At 39.2% G+C, this 17,822-nt stretch overlaps 1 protein-coding gene across 1 annotated transcript in view; it reads left to right on the top strand.

Annotated features, from left to right (window-relative positions):
- MYO3A (myosin IIIA) overlaps positions 1 to 17,822 on the top strand; it is a 267,913-nt gene that overhangs the window by 238,364 nt on the left and 11,727 nt on the right. The window contains exon 32 of the mRNA XM_025396931.1: positions 10,676 to 10,782. Within this exon, the coding sequence (XP_025252716.1) occupies positions 10,676 to 10,782 (107 nt within the window). The remainder of the gene's footprint in view (positions 1 to 10,675; positions 10,783 to 17,822) is intronic.

The raw sequence follows: 17,822 nt of genomic DNA, 5'->3' as shown, positions 1-17,822 counted from the left end.
GAATTGTAGGAATATTACCAGACAACATTAAAAATGCAATGATTGATGCTAGCAATAGAATTCAGTAAGGATGTATAGTTATATAGATAGATATTCTTTCCTATAAAAATTTCTAATAGAAAAAGAGCCCATTGGAAATAATAGCAAAAAAAAATCAATACCTTGAAATAAAGCTAGCAACCAAACCACAAAGAGACAAAAAAGAAAAGATGCATAATGGAATGATGCATGGTGTTTTCTGAATTGAAAGATAAGATACTGTAAACATGACTGTTCTAAAATTACTTTCTAGGTTTAAAAATATTGCATTCAAAATCTCTATCAGATTTTCTTTGGAACTTAAGAAAATATCCCTAAGGATCATTTGTAAATTTCAGAGAAAAAAAGAATAACTATAAATGAGGACTTACTTATTAGATAGTAAAATGAATAATGCTATAATAATTAAAATCATATGTCTGCTTTACAAAAATCAATCACAGATTAATGAAACAGAATAGCCCTAAAATTGGCCTGAGTATTTATAAAAACCTGTCATTTACAAAAAGATACATATGAACAAAAAAGAAATGGATGGATAATGCTTACAATGTCTCTGATTTGGGATGAGGAAATAAAATATTCTTATCTTCTGCTGAATGCCCAGATATTTTCCAGATGCATTGATCATTTAAATGAAAGAAATAAACAAACCAAATGAAGCTGGATGCTATGAATTGAGCATTTCACAATCTCTGCTTAGAAAAGGACAAAGCATAAGAAGTAATAAAAGGAATTACAAAGAAAAACTGTGATGGATTTGGATTACATGAATGTTAAAACCTTCTAGAGATTCCAAAGCATCATTAAAAGTTAAAGAGCTGAAGACAGAATATTTGGAACAAATGTAAAAAGAGTTAAACTGTTTAATGTAGAAAGATCTCTTTATAAATCATTCAGAAAAAATAGCACTCTGAATGGAAAAATGGCACAAGCCATCAATTTATTTGCAAAAGAAGAAATGCAGATGGAAAATAAGCATACATATGACCGCTCTAGGAGTAAAAAAAATAAAAAGTAAAACAAGTTACTATTCTTTACTCATCAAAATTACAAGTATGAAAAAATATTTTAACAGTAATGACAAAGTGCTAATGCAATTATTCCCAAGCATACGGTAAGTTGGCAGCGTCAACATTTTGAAAAGTGACTTGGCAATATGTCAAAAAAAAAAAAAAACCCCCACTGAATTAGTTTATATCACTGACCCAGTAAACTCACTTATAAGAACATAGCCTAAGTAAATAATCAGAGCTGAAAAAAAAATTGTGTATATGGTAAGAAAAAAAAAATTGAACAATAGGAGAATGATCAATAAGTAATGACACTATTCACATACGGAATATTAACAGCCCTTTAAATTCATTTTTCAAAGAATAGCCTTGGTAAACTGCTAGCTAATCTAATCGCTGAATAAAATATTGCAGAATTGGAGTTGCAATACTGTAAATAAGTCAGCTTAATCTTCACATACATGAGGTGGTTCATGAACAACAAGAGCCCCTAAGTCCAGGGTTCTAGAAGAGTTGAGTGTCTAGTTAGTGAGAACAAGATGGTCATCTCCAGTAGAGCGGATACTCTCCATCCCTCGCTAACTTCACTTCTATGTAAAATTAAGAATCTGAATAATATTACTGCAACCTGGTAGAGAACTTCCACAGCCACGTGTGGTAAGACTAGAGTGTCATCTCCAGATCTATCACCTTTGTTGCCATGCTGTCTCAAGCCACTGAAAGCTTGTTTGATACTCCTCCAGCCAGCTTGTAATTAGATGTGCTCTAATAAAGAATGAGTGCTTTTTTAAAATACTGGTATGTTTCAGCTCATCTTGATAGGAACCACAAACCCTTTTATCTATGTGTTATAAAGTATGAGCAGAGGGAAAGAAAAAAGCCAATGTTGTGTGTTTAAAGTCAGAGAATGTTCTTTGATTCTGTGTTTTTAAAAGGCCAATCTAAGAAAATAACTATGAACAGTCAATACATAATTTTTTAAAGTTTGGCTCTCTGGGAAAAATCATTCTGTTTTCACCTCAGGCTATATATCTAAACATTTTAAATAAATGAATACCCACATCATTTTGAAAAATAGCCAAAATGTAATTAGATGCCACCTCTGAGTTTTCCTTATTCTCCAAGCAAATAAACATGTATTTTGGTTGTCTGGCTGTATCCATAGTTGGTGGGCAGTCAGACACGCTCACAGTGTTCCACATAACAGCTCACTCTCCCCAACAAAGTCCTCACTCTCAAGGCACCGCTGCTATCACCATGTGCATTTGCATGTGCTTCTGTTGTGGCGCCCCATTTTGATGACTGCTCGTATATAAGCAAGATGACCGGGCATGTGTGTGTAATCTAACTCTTTGGACTAGAACAAAACAAAATGGCTTCTGAGGACTGTAATCCATGCGACATGATAGCCCGAGGAAAATGATAGAAGTAGACCGCCGAGATGTAGTGATAATGTGCAAGAGACAAGAGACAGTCCAGAGGGTGTATCTGTGGGTCTCACCCCCCACACAGGCTGCTCTATCCTCCTGCTTCTCCTGCCACAACTAGGAGAGACATGTGGGGCAGGCTGGGGCAGCACCTTACCTGAACCTACCAGTATTGTTAGCAAACTAAGTTTCGCTTTCAAGGATCTGGGTATTAGTTCAAAGTACCCAAATCAGAGAGGGGCCAGTAGCTATAAGCCCATGACCTATAGGATAGGTAGAGGTGGAAGCTGGCCCTAGGGCATCGGCATTCAGTTGGCAGGAAAAGAAGAGCCACAGGAGTAGTTGTGCAGTTCAAAATGGGGCTGGGAGCTGGCAGTTGCCTCTTGAGAAGGTCAGAGAAGACTGCGAGTCAGATCCCCTAAACAGTAATGTATCCCCTAAGTTCTAAGGGCACTCAGAGCAGGACAAGCACTACCCTTAACTTTTCACCTCGAGTAAACTCAAGAGAACAGAGCTATCCCAGAGTAGATGCAAGAGGTCAAATCCAGGGCAAGCATGAGAATTAAGGGTACGATGACTCAGGCCTGTAATCCCAGCTACTCAGGAGGCTGAAGTGAGAGGGTTAGAGCCCAGGATTTCGAGACCAGCCTGGGCAACATAACAATACCCCATCTCTTAATAAAAAGAGAGAGAGAGAGAGAATTGAACATGTCCGTAGGTGCTAAAGGAGGGAGGCAGTGCAAGGCAGACAGGACTCCTTTAGAACTGTCCTGTCCACAAGCTCAGAACTGTGTGCAGCTCTCTTTCAGTCTAGAACCATTGCCAAAACAGCCAGCCTGGCCAAGGGCAGGTAAGGTGACTGGTGGAAACAGCAGCTTCTAGAAGGTAGGTTGCAACCATGACTAGAGTGAGTCTGCCTTTAACATGCAGCAACGAAAATTCCTCTCCTAAGATTTCCCATTGGTCACTCTATTGCTTGAAGGTCATAGACTCTTAGGAGGAAATGGAAATTTACAAAAACTGAAAAATTGATTTATTAAAGAAAAAATTACAGTAACAAGTGCATTTCTGTTCTGCTAATATTTGATTTAGATATGTGATACTTCTGCAAATTATACTCTGCATGTATACTTAAGTAAAACAGTGTAATTATCATTAAAATGAGAATAATGCTGAAATTTAATTTTCTAAATCAGTTTTCCCTGGCAATGAGTTTTAAATCTATCTTCTTTCTTCTGAATGCAAAAAAAGTGGAGATGTTAGGTGATTCATTATCCAAAAAAAAGTGCATTTCTGATAAACCAAAACACTTAATGACATTATTACCACAACTGCAATATAAATAAATATCTCACCTTCTGGCTATTTAATACAGCAATAACATTTACAAGCTGATATTTACCACGCGCAACCCACAAAATAGCCACAAACCTTATTATGCTAGTGCCCACATTGATATGCTGCTGATAATTTGTGATTATAAATGTTTATGTCACTTTTGTAATTAAGGGGTTAGGATGACGTTAGTAGAGAGTGTTTATATCATCCCAAAGGAACAAAAATTCACAGATCCATTAGAGGCCAAATAAATGTATGCCTCTCTGAAATATTTGTATGCTGATAAGGTCATGGAAGTTTGCTCTTTAAAAAAATAGTCTGAAGGAATTTAAGCAGAGCAATCATAGTCTGTTGAATACAATACATTTATCATAATTTTCATTTACTGGCTGGCCACCTTGCATTGCAATATCTTAAGTGAGACACCCCTTAAGACTAGTCAGCCCTCTGGCTTTAGATTATCCTGGTGAAGAAAAAAATGTCAAGAAGCTAACACTAAAGCATATTAGATTTTCAGAAATTCTGAAAATTCAATGCATTTTGATTTTTAAATCTCCATAATATACACACACCAACATGCATATTTATAATTTTACATCAATGCTACCATACCATACATTACAGGATTCTTTTTTGTTGTTGTTTGTTTGTTTTTGAGATGGAGTCTTGCTCTGGTGCCCAGACTGGAGTGCAGTGGCACAATCTCCGCTCACTGCAACCTCTGCCCCCTGGGTTCAAGTGATCCTCCTGCCTCAGCCTCCCTAGTAGCTGAGATTACAGGCGTGTGCCACCATGCCTGGTAATTTTTGTATTTTTAGTAGAGATGGGTTTTCACCATGTTAGCCAGGCTGGTCTCGAACTCCTGACCTCAGGTTATCCACCCGCCTTGGCCTCTCAGAGTGCTGGGATTACAGGTGTGAGCCACTGCACACAGCCTATTCCAGGATTATTATTTAATGTAGTGTTTTGTTTTCTTTTTCTCTTTTTTTTTCCTGTTTCCTCCCCTGTGTTCCCCTTCTCAACCCACATTACTCACCCCCAACCGAGGGAACTCTTATTATAGAACATGCATTTTTTCATATTTTTTGCAGATGGGCATACATGTAGGTATATATACATAACAGAGATTTTCATCATTGTTTTATATAAATAGGATCATAGTATGATCATAATATAAACACTTAAGCAACTTGCTTTTCTCAATACCTTTGCAGGAATCCCTGCACATCAACTAGTATAGCTGTAATTTATTCTTTTTAATGGCTGCATAATCCTGTATTTGTGAATCACAATAATTATATAACCTTTTCCCTATTGTTAGATATTCTCTTTGTTTCCATTTTTTGCTACGATGAAAAATGTTACAGTAAATATCTTTGAAAATGTACCTGTACACTGGGATAAATCCCCAGTGATGAAGTTATTGAGTTGCAAGATGTTTTTGGTTTTAATAGATTGCTTTCATAAAAGGCTCTAGAAATTGACATGTCCTTCAACAATTTGGGAGCATACACTTGTCCTGACCTCCTGTCCATCAGTGATATCCTTCTTTTTAATCTTTGCTAATGTGTCTGGAGTAAAATCATATCTAATTTTAATTTATATTCTCTTATCTGCTAGTAAATTCAGGTGCCTTCCCATGCTTATTTGCTTTTTGGATTTGCGCATCTTGAATTTTCTTTTTTTTTTTTTTTTTGAGACGGAGTCTTCACTTTGTCGCCCAGGCTGGAGTGCAGTGGCACCATCTCGGCTCACTGCAAGCTCCACCTCCCGGGTTCGCGCCATTCTCCTGCCTCAGCCTCCCGAGTAGCTGGGACTACAGGTGCCCGCCACCGCGCCCGGCTAAGTTTTTGTATTTTTTAGTAGAGACGGGGTTTCACCGTGTTAGCCAGGATGGTCTCGATCTCCTGACCTCGTGATCCGCCCGCCTCAGCCTCCCAAAGTGCAGGGATTACAGGCGTGAGCCACCGCGCCCGGCTTTGAATTTTCTACTTAAATCTTTTGCTCACTTTTCTGTTGGTCTATATTTTTGGTAGTCATTTGTTAGCACTCTTTGCATATTAAAAATATGAACCCTTTATATCTGTGTTGCAAATATAGCCTTCCAAGTCTATCATGTGTCTTTTGACTTTGTTGCCAAATAAAAGTTTTTGCCTATATTTAATAGGCAAATATGTCTATATTTTTATGATTTCTGAATTTTGATTAAAACATTCATGCCCCTAGATTGCTCATGAATTATCCCTGATTTTCTTCCAAGAGCTTTATTATTTCTTTTATTTATATTAATCTTTAAAGCATCAGAAATTTATTTTTATATGTGATGAGAATGGTGATCCAGTTCACAGAAGTATATTAATATTTACTATTCACTTAGCACTACATCTCTAAGCTGAAATGAAATCACAATCTTTGCATCTCCAAACACTACCACATGTAGATCACCAATGAAATGACACAAGGACATCAAAACCTAAGTCATGATCCCCACCATCTAGAGACTTCTGGTTCCACTATTTAAAAAAAAAAAAAAAATCACAGCAAAAAATAGTAAGCAGCAAGACATATGGGATTAGGTTCTATATTAGTTTTCCAGGGCTGCCATAACAAAGTACCATAGACTGAGTGACTTAAACAGCAGAAACTTACTTTCCCACAGTTCTGGAGGCTAGAAGTTCAAAACCAAGGTGTCAACAAGGTCGTTTTCCTCTGAGGCCTTTTTCTTTGCCTTTAGATGGTCATCTTCTCATGGTCTTCTATTTGTGTGTGTCTGTCTTAATCTCCTGTTCTTTTAAGGACAGCAGTCACATTAGATTGGGACCCACTTTAATGACATCATTTTAACTTATTTACCTTGCTAAAGACCCTATCTCCAAACACAGTCACATTCTGAGGTATTGGAAGTTAAGATTTCAACATGTGAATTTTGAGGTGACACGATTCAGCCTGTACCAGGTTTAAAATGGCTTGTGCCTCTAGCAAGTACCATTTATGCTCAATGAGAGAGAGATCACTGGGGAGTCAGTGAAAACTTCATTAAAGAGATAGGATTGAAGGTGGACATTGAACAAGCTTAAGATTTCAGTAAGTCTATGAAAAGCTTTTCTATGACAAGGTGAGAAAAAGCAAAGTTACAGCTATAAACATTGTCTATAAGGGTTTCAGTGAGACAACTGGACTGACAAGAGGAGAAAGTTCATTTGGGGGGAAATGGGAGATAAAATTGAAATTGCTAAGATTGTAAATAACCTGGAGTCACAAGTTTAAACTTGATGAAGAGGGGAAAAGGAGGCATCATCATAAATTTTTGAAACTTGAAATTTCACAATTAAAGTGGTATTTAAGAAAGGAAAATCTGGGCCAGGTGTGGTGGCTCACGCCTGTAATCCCAACACTTTGGGAGGCCGAGGCGAGCAGATGATCTGAGGTCAGGAGTTCGAGACCAGGCTTGCCAACATGCCGAAACCCCATCCCTATTAAAAATACAAAAATTAGCTGGGCGCGGTGGCAAGCACCTGTAATCCCAGCTCCTCGGGAGGCTGAGGCAGGAAAATCGCTTGAACCAGGGAGGCAGAGGTTGCAGTGAGCCAAGATTGCGCCATTGCACTCCAGCCTGGGAGACAGAGCAAGACTCCATCTCAAAAAAAAAGAAAAAAGAAAAAGAAAGGAAAATATGGTTTCCATTTGTGAGATAAAGCATAGAAACCATATTAAGACTCTACCACAGTTATTAAATGAGTCGTTTCATCCAGAGTGATTGCAATGGCAAATGAAACTAAGTGGTGGATGAATATTAGATATTTCAAAGGATGTGTCAAAACAATGGACAGAAATTAATGATTGCTTGTCTGTAGGAAATGAAGAAGAGACACACGGCAAAGGTGATATCCGTGTTTTCAACCTGGGAAGCAGGAATAATGCTGCCATTGAGGTTGTAGTGTATAGAATCTTAGATGGAGAAGAATGATGACTGCAGGTTCATTTGAGTCTGAGAGAGAAGTATTCAGTAAGGAGTAAGAAATTAGGGCAGGAGCTCCTGTGGGATGGGAGGGTCAGACCTGAGGTGTGCATTAGGAACACCGGAAATTGCCAGGACCTGAGGAAAGGATGATTCAATCCACAAGGCAAGGGGAAGATCACTTAGTCATCTAGCAAACTTATATTAAGCACTTACTGTGTGTCAAGTATTTTTTATAAGTACTGGGAATACAAAGAAAAATAAGATAAGGCACCTGCCTTCAGAAACTTTATCCTGAGTCATGAAGACGAGGGGTGTTTAATAATGCTTAATGAAGAAGGGTCAGAGACAACAGGGACAGATAAAGGACCTTTGGATTTGTTGGTGAAAAGGACCCTTCACCATCTATTAGGTTGTTGCAAAGGGAATTGCGGTTTTTGCCATTACTTTTAATTTGTCATTACTTTTAATGGCAAAAAATGCAATTCCCTTTGCAACAACCTAATAGAAAGCATTTTCAATAGAGAAATCAGATTGAATGGGGGAACATTTGATGATAAAATGAACACAAGATCAATAATGCCTTTATTCCCAGAACCTTTTTTTTTGTTTTCACTCTCTTGGCAATTATTCAGCTTCTTGGCCATCTTCATTTTAATTAATTTGTATTATGATAGTAATGTTCTGATATTTCAATTCAGATTTTAAATAATATTAAAGCCAAGTTAAAATTTAGTCACACACCACATTCATGTTTCTAAAAATATTAAGAATATCTAATAACTTATACCATATTTTTATGTATCTTGCCATTCAGATTCAAATGAGTAATATAAATGGATATGACAAATGCATTTTGAAATGATAAAACTTTGCAAGAGCCAATAGAATCTATTTAATAATCAGCACTGGGAGAGAGGATAATGAGAAGGAAAAAATAAAAGACCACTATTTATGGTGGTGGCAAGAATTCAGGCCTTACCATCTTTCCTCGTGCCTGTGACGGTCTAAGATGGATCCAGAAATGACTCAGATATTTGGACTCCCTCCACCTCCTCCATCTATTCCTTGAAGAAGGGAGAGAGAGAATGGGAGATGAACCTCTAGGGATGGGTCAGACAAATGCTTTGTCTATTACTAATCTGTAATAACATGGTCTCATTGACAAATATCTCTTTTTGTTTTATTCATAAAAGGACAGCAATGTATGATTGCTGAGGTTTCTCTGAGGAGCATTGTTCCATGCACTACACCTCTATGAAGTACCCCCGATTAGCTGATCCCCTTTGTCACCCAGAAATTTCTCATACCTTTTGGAATGAATGAGCTGGATAATGTCAGAATATGAATGCTGCTGTGATCAGTATCTTCACCTAGTGGGCTGGTCAGGGAATTAGAAAGTTAGACATCTATGAGTCTTTCACCATTGGTTGAAGACACTTGCCAGTCACAGTTGTTTACATATAATAAATATAAATATTTTTCTATTTGATTAGTATAGTTTGGGACAGCTCTGTTTCTCTGTGTATTTCAACATCTGGGGATTAGGAATCATCACTGCCCCTTTACTGTATGCAAGAATGAGCTATTACTGCTTTTAAAATCCTACCTAGAAATATATGTTCAGGTGTATTGAATGAAGCTTTCCTATAAGTACCATGCCCAACTCACACTTCTATCCTGATCTATCTGTCGAGCAGACATTTTTGCACAAACAGAGTCTGTGGATGGAGTTGTCAAGAATCATGAAAAAAATAGAAATATTTAGTGAGGTCTATTAGCTCTGTAAATATAAAGCCACTTGTAATGAACATGAACATCAAAGTGTACAGATCACCAGAAGCTCTGACAGTGTTGTTCCAGGTTTGAGATCTTGGCTGTATTAACAGAAAGAGTAGGAAAAGATGACAAAATTTATTCTTCCTTTGTCACTCTTTTAATGTCAAATCTAAAAATGCTACTGGTTTGAGGTCCTAAATTTTGGAGAAAGAACAGATTAGGCTTTTGAGAAAGAGTCAGCTCTGCAAATGAGCAGTCTCTTCATTTGGAGCCATAACATATGAGGTGGTCCTTAAAAATGCAGATCATGCAGTGCTTGGGTAGATGGGTCACCACACGAGGCTGACACACGGGGGAGGGAAGGGGCAGAAGAGGTTCTGTAAGCATAACATTGCTTTCTAAATTGTTTTTCTGGCAGCTTTGACCCCTGACGTCATCCATCCTCTGAACTGCTCTACTCAATTCCACATGACCAAACTATTCTTTTTCTTTCTTCCTTCCTTCCTTCCTTTCTTTTTTTTCTTTTCTTTCTTTCTTCTTTCTCTTTCTTTCTTTCGTCTTTCTCTCTCTCTCTTTTTTCTTTTTTTTTGACAGAGTTTTGTTCTTGTCACCCAGGCTGGAGTGCAGTGGTGCAGTCTCGGCTCATTGCAACCTCTGCCTCCCAGGTTCAAGTGATTCTCCTGCCTCAGCCTCCCAAGTAGCTGGGATTACAGGTGCCTGCCACCACGCCTGACTAATTTTTTTGTATTTTTAGTAGAGATGGGGTTTCATCATGTTGGCCAGGTTGGTCTTGAACTCCTGACCTCAAGTGATCTGCCCGCCTCGGCCTCCCAAAATGCTGGGATACAGGCGTGAGCCACTGCACCCGGCTACATTGTTTTTCTTTTCCTTCCTCTTGTTTTCTTCCCCTTGGCTCTCAAAGTCCTAGACCACCAGACAACTAGAGGAAAGCACATGGTAAGGAGTAGGATAAGGGCTGGTTATGCAGCAAAAGTATTTCCTTTTTCTCCAGCCTCAGCCTCAGTCATAGGTATATAATTTCTTATTTATCCCAAAAGGAAAACATCACTTGATAATAGTCTTTGTAATTGAATACTTGTTTATGATCACCTTTCTTATAGGTATCTCTAAAGGAGAGGAGCCAAAAATATTGAGACCCCCAAGACGACCCCGGAAACCCAAAACATTAAATAACCCTGAAGACTCCACATACTATTATCTACTACATGTAAGTGGCTCACTCTTACTATCAGATGGGAGCCATCACATCTACTAATGGCCAGTGTGAAAACTGTGGCTAGATTAGGCCAGGCACAAAGGAAGGCCTGGCAGGAAAGAGAGGCCTTGGTTTCCTCTTCAGTCCCCTCGCTGGCTGGGGATCTGGGCACTTTGATCTCTTCCAGCCCTTCTTCCTCACATTCCAGCCTCTCCCATAGTAGTAACCTACCACATCCTCCTTGAAACTTTCTCTGCTAGTCTATTAATATGAACTGATATGAAAATATCAACTCAGAAAGAGAAACCCATCATAGCAGGAGCTCTCTAGAGAGGGGCCCTGGTGTAAATGGGTGGGTTTTGGTGAAACTAGAAGAAAACGAAAGAAGGGGAGAAACAGGCATTTATTAAGCATCTTTCAAATTCCAGGCCTAGAATAAGGCTTGTTCACATCCACTGTGATAGCTAATCCTGGAAATAGCCCTGAACGTATTATCCATATCTCTCAGATCAGGATTCCAAGACACAGATAAGCATGCCTTAGCTGCCAGGCCATTCATTTTATTGAGGTCTTCTGACCCTACAGCTCCTGCTCACTAACAGCATGAGGACTCTTTGGCATCGCCCCTGATAGCCTGACCTTCTTCTCATGTTCCTGTTCTCCATGAATGCCACTGTCATCCATATGGTCTCCTAAACCAAGAACCTGGGAGTCATTCTGGCTTTTGTCCTCTCTCTCATCCTTGATCCATCACTGGCTCTAAACTGTGACTTCTACCTGCAAAAGCTTATTCCAACTCATTCCCCCCCAACCTCACAGCGATTTCCATATTTCAGACTATCATTTCCCACTCTGGAGTATTTCAGGTACCACATAACTGTCTTAACTGCATCCTCTCCAGCCTGCCCCTGAAAATGTCTCTAAACTGTACCTCTGAACATGCTCCTCCCTTAATTGTTCCTTTAATGGCTCAGCAACTCCTTCAGGATGAGGTCCTAATTCCTTCCAAGGCCTTCTTCCTGTGACCCACGACTGCTCTTCAGCCTCTTTTCTTGCCCTCTTCTTATCCTTGAGCCATAGTGAACTACTTGAAACTCTGCTGGTGAGCTGCATTCTCTCGTGCTCCTGAGGCCTTTCGCACCCACTGGCCAGTCCCTCCATTTGCAATATTTATTCACTCTTCCGCTCCGCACTGCCACAGTGAGAAAGCAGCACTCCCCTATGCCCTGGAGAACCCAGAGGATGTGTCGAAACCCAGAGAATCAGTTGGAAATAAGTCTCCCACCTCGCAGGCAGAAAATGAAGCTCACATTTGACCTCCAAGTTAGCCAGTCTTCTCTAGTTCTTTCCCTTCTCTCTAGTGATTTTTTTTCGGTTTCCACAGAGGGTTGCCTGTGGAAACCCATTCTCTTCCCCACTCATTTCCTTTAGACAATCCCATTAGCTACTACGACCTCAGTGACTGCTGATTTCTGAATCTTTATCGCTGGCTTAGCTCTCTCTGTAGCTCCAGCCTCAAATATCAAACTACCTAATGTTCGTTTTGCATATTTTACATGGATACGTACAAGCATCCATGTATACATATATAGAGACACATACACACACATACACATCCATACATGGGCGCACACACTCACAGCTTTGTTGAGATATAAATCTCATGCCATACAATTCACCCACCTTAATATACATTAAATGGTTTTTAGTACAATAATTTAATCACAATCAATTTACAACATTTTCATCACCTTAAAAAGAGCCCCATTAGAAGTCACTTCCCACTCCCACCCCCCTGCCCCAAGCCCTAGGCAATCACCAATCTAGTTTTCTGTTTCTGTAGATTTGCCTATTCTGGACATTTCCTATAAATAGAATCACACAATATGTGGTCTTTTATGAATACTCAACTAATTTTACAAGCCAGTAATCTGACTATTACCTTGACTTCTCCCTTGTTCTCATCTTCCGTATTCAAAAATCTAAATCCAAATATCTCGAGTTTCTATTTCTCTCCATGCTCTGTGCTAATACCCTCTTCCAGGCCAGCATGTCTTGTCAGTATTTCTGAGTCACTTCTCTTACTGGTCCCTTGGTCTCGTTTTTCCCCTTCTAATTCATATATTTTCCACACTGTAGCCACAGCTGTATTTCTAAAATTAATATGCAATTATACTATCCTCCCATTGATGGAACTTTTCTGTTACTTCCCACTGTCCTAAGATATGAAGGCCTGTCAAAATCTGGGCCCTGCTCACCCTGTCCAGCCTCCGTGCTTGATATTCATTCATTTACCCCTCCAAACTCTCCACTCCAGCCCTTCCTCCCCAGTAACCTGCACTCTCCACTTTAAATTGTCCACAAACATTTGTCCTTGGACATGCCCTTTTCTCAGCCTAAACCCACATCCTCTTTCTCTTCTCATCTTTCACGATCAAAACACCCTCAGCCTAGATGTCTTTTTCTTCAAGAAACCTTCTTGTCACTCCCAAATCCCAAGAGAGCTCTTCCTATATCCTCCCTAAGAAGCCCATACTTCCCTTTTATGACACTTTATCATGCTAAAGAGGGATTGGTGTGGCTTCCACGAGGTCAAGGAGTTTGCTTATTGCATTCAACCTGACACATAGCAGGCATGCAATAAACATGTGTTGTACAAATAAGAGCAATGAAATAAAAGAATGAAAAAGGCAAATAGGAGTAAATTGAGAAAAATCTAAAATTCCAGATACCTGCCTTTGACAGTCACTTTATAGGAAGCCGATTAAGAAATGAAATTGATTTTTTTCTGTGCTGCTCAAATAATTTAAAAAGCAGCAAATACTCTGACATTTGTTTATGCAGTTAAATAGAACAGCAGAAACAAGATTAGAAATTACCAAACATTCCCTATTAACCCTGAGTTTATGTAGTAAATGATACTCAATGGTCTTTATTAAGTGCAACTGAAATGACAAGTGATTGTGATGGCTTCAACAGCAGATACTGTTCCCAGTATGAGAAATTGTAAAAGACCTTAACAGAAGTGAAACATGTATTACTAACAACCAGTGAGAACTGTGGAGCAAATTCTGAGCCTCAAAAATGAGTTCCATCCCCAAGAAGCTTACTTTGTCATCACACTGTTATTTTTAAGTGACTATATTTCCATACATCCTAAGTTATTAGGGAATAGGATCCTTTTTTATAACTCTGACTTTGAAATCTATGGCTTCAATGAAAAATAAAACAGAAAAGGAGTATGTTATTATAAGTGAAAAGATACCATGTGTTCCTATTTATCTGGCCCTTCCCAGGATTTGAGGCATTACACATAGTGAAAAGTGTGGCTCCCTTTAACCACCAAACACTTTCTGTAACTTTAAATGGTTTTCATGAAAGTCTTTCTAAAATATACTGTCTATTTTAAACCCTTTCTTGATGACCCAGGGTCACTTCAGTGAATGAAAATGTTTTTTTACTTTTTTAATGTTTTATTTTTCATTTTTATGGATACATACTAGTTGTACATATTTATGGAATACATGTGGTATTTCAATACAAGCATACAATGTGTAATGATCAAATCAGGGTAACTGGAGTATCCATCATCTCAAGCATTTATTTCTTCGTGTTAGGGACATCCCAATTCCACCGTTTTAGTTATTTTGAAATATACATTATTGTGAACTTTTATTGTAGCACTATTCAAAATGTTTGTACTTGATTCATGTTACTGAAACACCAGGGGTTTGGCTGAGGTCCGGCTGCACGCCGCACAGAAAGCCAATCACTGAACGGAATATTGCCAAAGAAGAAGGTCTTAATCAGGTGCTGCAGCCCAAGAGCTGCAAGCTCAGTCTCAAATCCATCTCCCTTACTGACTAAGGCCAGGGATTTATATAGCAGAGAGGAAATGTAACAACGTTTAAGAAAACAAGAACTGAGGAGGGTCAAGGAAGCAATCATGGTGAATGAGTGCAGTGTTGTGGTGAGTTTCAGTTCTTTTTTTGAGGAGCCTAAAGGTTATTTCCTGAGGAAGGAACTCAGATAAAACAAATAAAAGTTTCAAGCTTTAAGACCAGAAGGGTTAGTTTCTATGTTTATCAAAAAGAACAGTCTATGGGGCTATTGGTTTGGTTTCATTTGGATCTATACTTCCCAGAGAGGATCCCTGACTGCCGTGGCTAAGGCAGCACACAATCTCTCTGTCTATCACTGGCCTGCTTCATTTTTCTCCAGTGAATTTTGCATTTTTTTGTTGTTGTTGTCTCACTTTGTTGCCCAGGCTGGAATGCAGTGGCCTGATCTCAGCTCACTGCAACCTCCGCCTCCTGGGTTCAAGCGATTCTCCTGCCTTAGCCTCCCAAGTAGCTGGGATTACAGGCACCCACTGTCTTGCCCCCCCTAAATTTTTTGTATTTTTAGTAAAGCCAGGATTTCACCATGTTGGCCAGGCTGGTCTCGACCTCCTGACCTCAGGTGATCTGCCTGCCTCAGCCTCCCAAAGTGCTGGAATTACAGGCGTGAGCCACCACACCCAGGCCTCTTAATTGCATTTATAAATATTTATTTATCTACTTATCTCCTGTGTAACTTCCCCCTCTAAACTAGAAGCTCTATGGAGGCCTTTGCTCACTGTTACAGCCATTGTCCTAAGAACACTGTGCAGCTAACATCATAACTAGAAGACTGTTAAATAATAGACCCCTGTAGTACAGTACTCTCAGGGGCTGTTGAGTTGTAGAAAATTATTTCCTTTACATTTGCCCAACACAAACATCTCTGCTTTCAGTTGTTTGGCTATTTTTATAGTTTTTTGGGGTTTTTTTTCTCCTTGGATGTCACTTCTTACAATGGTGATTCTGGCGGCCTTAACATCAGTATTGCCTCTTTCCTATGACTTGATGCTCTTTATCTCTTACGTCCAGGAAATGCTGCTGCTGTGTCCAAAATAAGAGTGAGCCAAGCTGCAGAAGTGTGCCTGTGGTGGAGAGCATTAGTGGAGTGCGCATGGGCTGTTGTACTGCCTGGGCTAACACTCAAAGCTGTGCAGCATCAGCAAAAATGACTCACGGCCAAGGTTCCTCAAAAAAATGAGTAATCAAACACAATCTTATCAGAGATCCCTTCCAATTTTATTATTCTTTCCAGTACTTTCCCTGAACTACAGCAGTAGCTAGTTTGGCCACTCCAAAGTCTTTTTCTTCCTGACTTCAACGTTTTAGCTCCTTCTTCATCCATCTTAATAAAGAAATTGGTAGTGTATTACCAAAAGGAAAGTAAGATTGTGCTCACTATGATGTAATGGATATGAATTTTAACGTTTTTGTCATAAAACATATTTCTTTATGATGGGTGGGGCTGGAGGGGGAGTGCAATGTTCCTGATTAAGGAATAGGTTCTTCAAAGTCTTCAGAGCTAAGACACTACTCTTTTAAAGGCCTCCTCAAGAAACACCCAAGCCAGAAAATCTACGTGAGTCATGTTTGTCTCCTCTTTCTTTCTTTTCTCTACACTGGTTCTATAAGAAACTGCCATGGGACATTTGCTTCTTTATTTTTATTTCAAATTTCAAGTTTTTAATTTGTAATTTCAAAACTATAATTGAAAACATTGTACATCTTAGCAAAAAGCGTCCCCGCTATAAAGTCCGTGTAATAAATTTCTTATAAAGTCCTCACCTTTGAGGAGTGGTATGCTTCCCTTTTCATGACAAAGGGTAGGGATTATTGCATCATGCTCCCCTTTTAGCCCCAGCTGTTAGGAAACTAAGAGACAAATGTAAGCCTCCATCTTAATGCACCTACTTCCTTTGCCTCCTTTGTTTCTCATTTACAATTTCTACTTTATTACTTTGATTGTATAACAATTCTATTATGAGCCATCTTAAATAATTTTTGGAAAAATATATTATTGACTCACATTTCATGAGAATATTCTAACACAAGGCCACATGTAGTGGCTCACACCTGTAATCCCAGCACTTGCAGAGGCCGAGGTGGGTGGATCACTTGAGCTTAGGAGTTTGAGACCAGCCTGGGGAACATAGCGAAACCTTGTCACCACAAAAAATACAAAAATTACCCGGGCGTGATGGGTCATGACTATAGTCCCAGCTACAAGGATGGCTAAGGTGGGAGGATCACTTAAGCCCAGGAGGCAGAAGTTGCAGTGAGCTGAGATTGCACTGCTGCACTCCAGCCTGGGTCACAGAGCGAGATCCTGTCTCAAAAAAAAAAAAAAAAAGAATATTCTAACACAGGCAAGAGTGAAAGAAGTCTGGACAATATGTCCTCTTCTAGGAATTCCTGTAACTGAAAACCAACTTATATACACGATATCTCAGAGGGAAGTGCTGATCTAGTATAAATAGGATCCTCACCAGCCTGAGAATTCAAGGGCAGAACATTATTTGATTCTTGGTTGTATAAAGGGGCATCCCTGTCATTCAACGTACTGCCATCACTTAAACATAACTATGAACTATAGACAATTGTTAATTGGAACAAAGGGGCTTTTTTTCAGGGAATGGATGAAGGAGGCAGGACCTCTGTAGGAAATTACTACCGAAGTGATGTTAAAACAGCAACAACCACCACAACAAACACCACCCGAATCCCAGAGATCATTAACTGAACTGCTAGTGGCCTCTGTTCCTATGCGGGCAATGTAATTTATTTGTAAGCACCTCTTAGCCTAGGGCATTGGATCAAGAATGTGAAGTGATAGGAAACGGGAGAACAGGAATGTAATTGATATCCTGCCCTTACATTATTTCCTGAATGGTCTCCTCCCAGACTTGATGCAAGGAAGCACTCACTTCTACCTCATCCACCTGTTAAAATGCCAACCAATAAGAATAGAAGAAACCATGAACTGTTCCACTCATCTGCTATTTTAGAGTACAACAAATGATAAATCCTGAAAAAAAAAAATGACTTACTATGTCTCTAAAAATACTGGGGGAAACCCTCAGTATTTATAAATCGTTATTAATTGCCATTTTTGTTATACAACACTTTTGTGGTACCAGCCAACTTGATACCTGCTATAGGGTTTCCACAATTATA

This window comes from Theropithecus gelada, chromosome 9, assembly GCF_003255815.1.
Source record: "Theropithecus gelada isolate Dixy chromosome 9, Tgel_1.0, whole genome shotgun sequence".
Lineage (NCBI taxonomy): Eukaryota > Metazoa > Chordata > Mammalia > Primates > Cercopithecidae > Theropithecus > Theropithecus gelada.
Note: the sequence above shows the minus strand (reverse complement) of the source record. Positions and strands in the feature narration are given on the sequence as shown.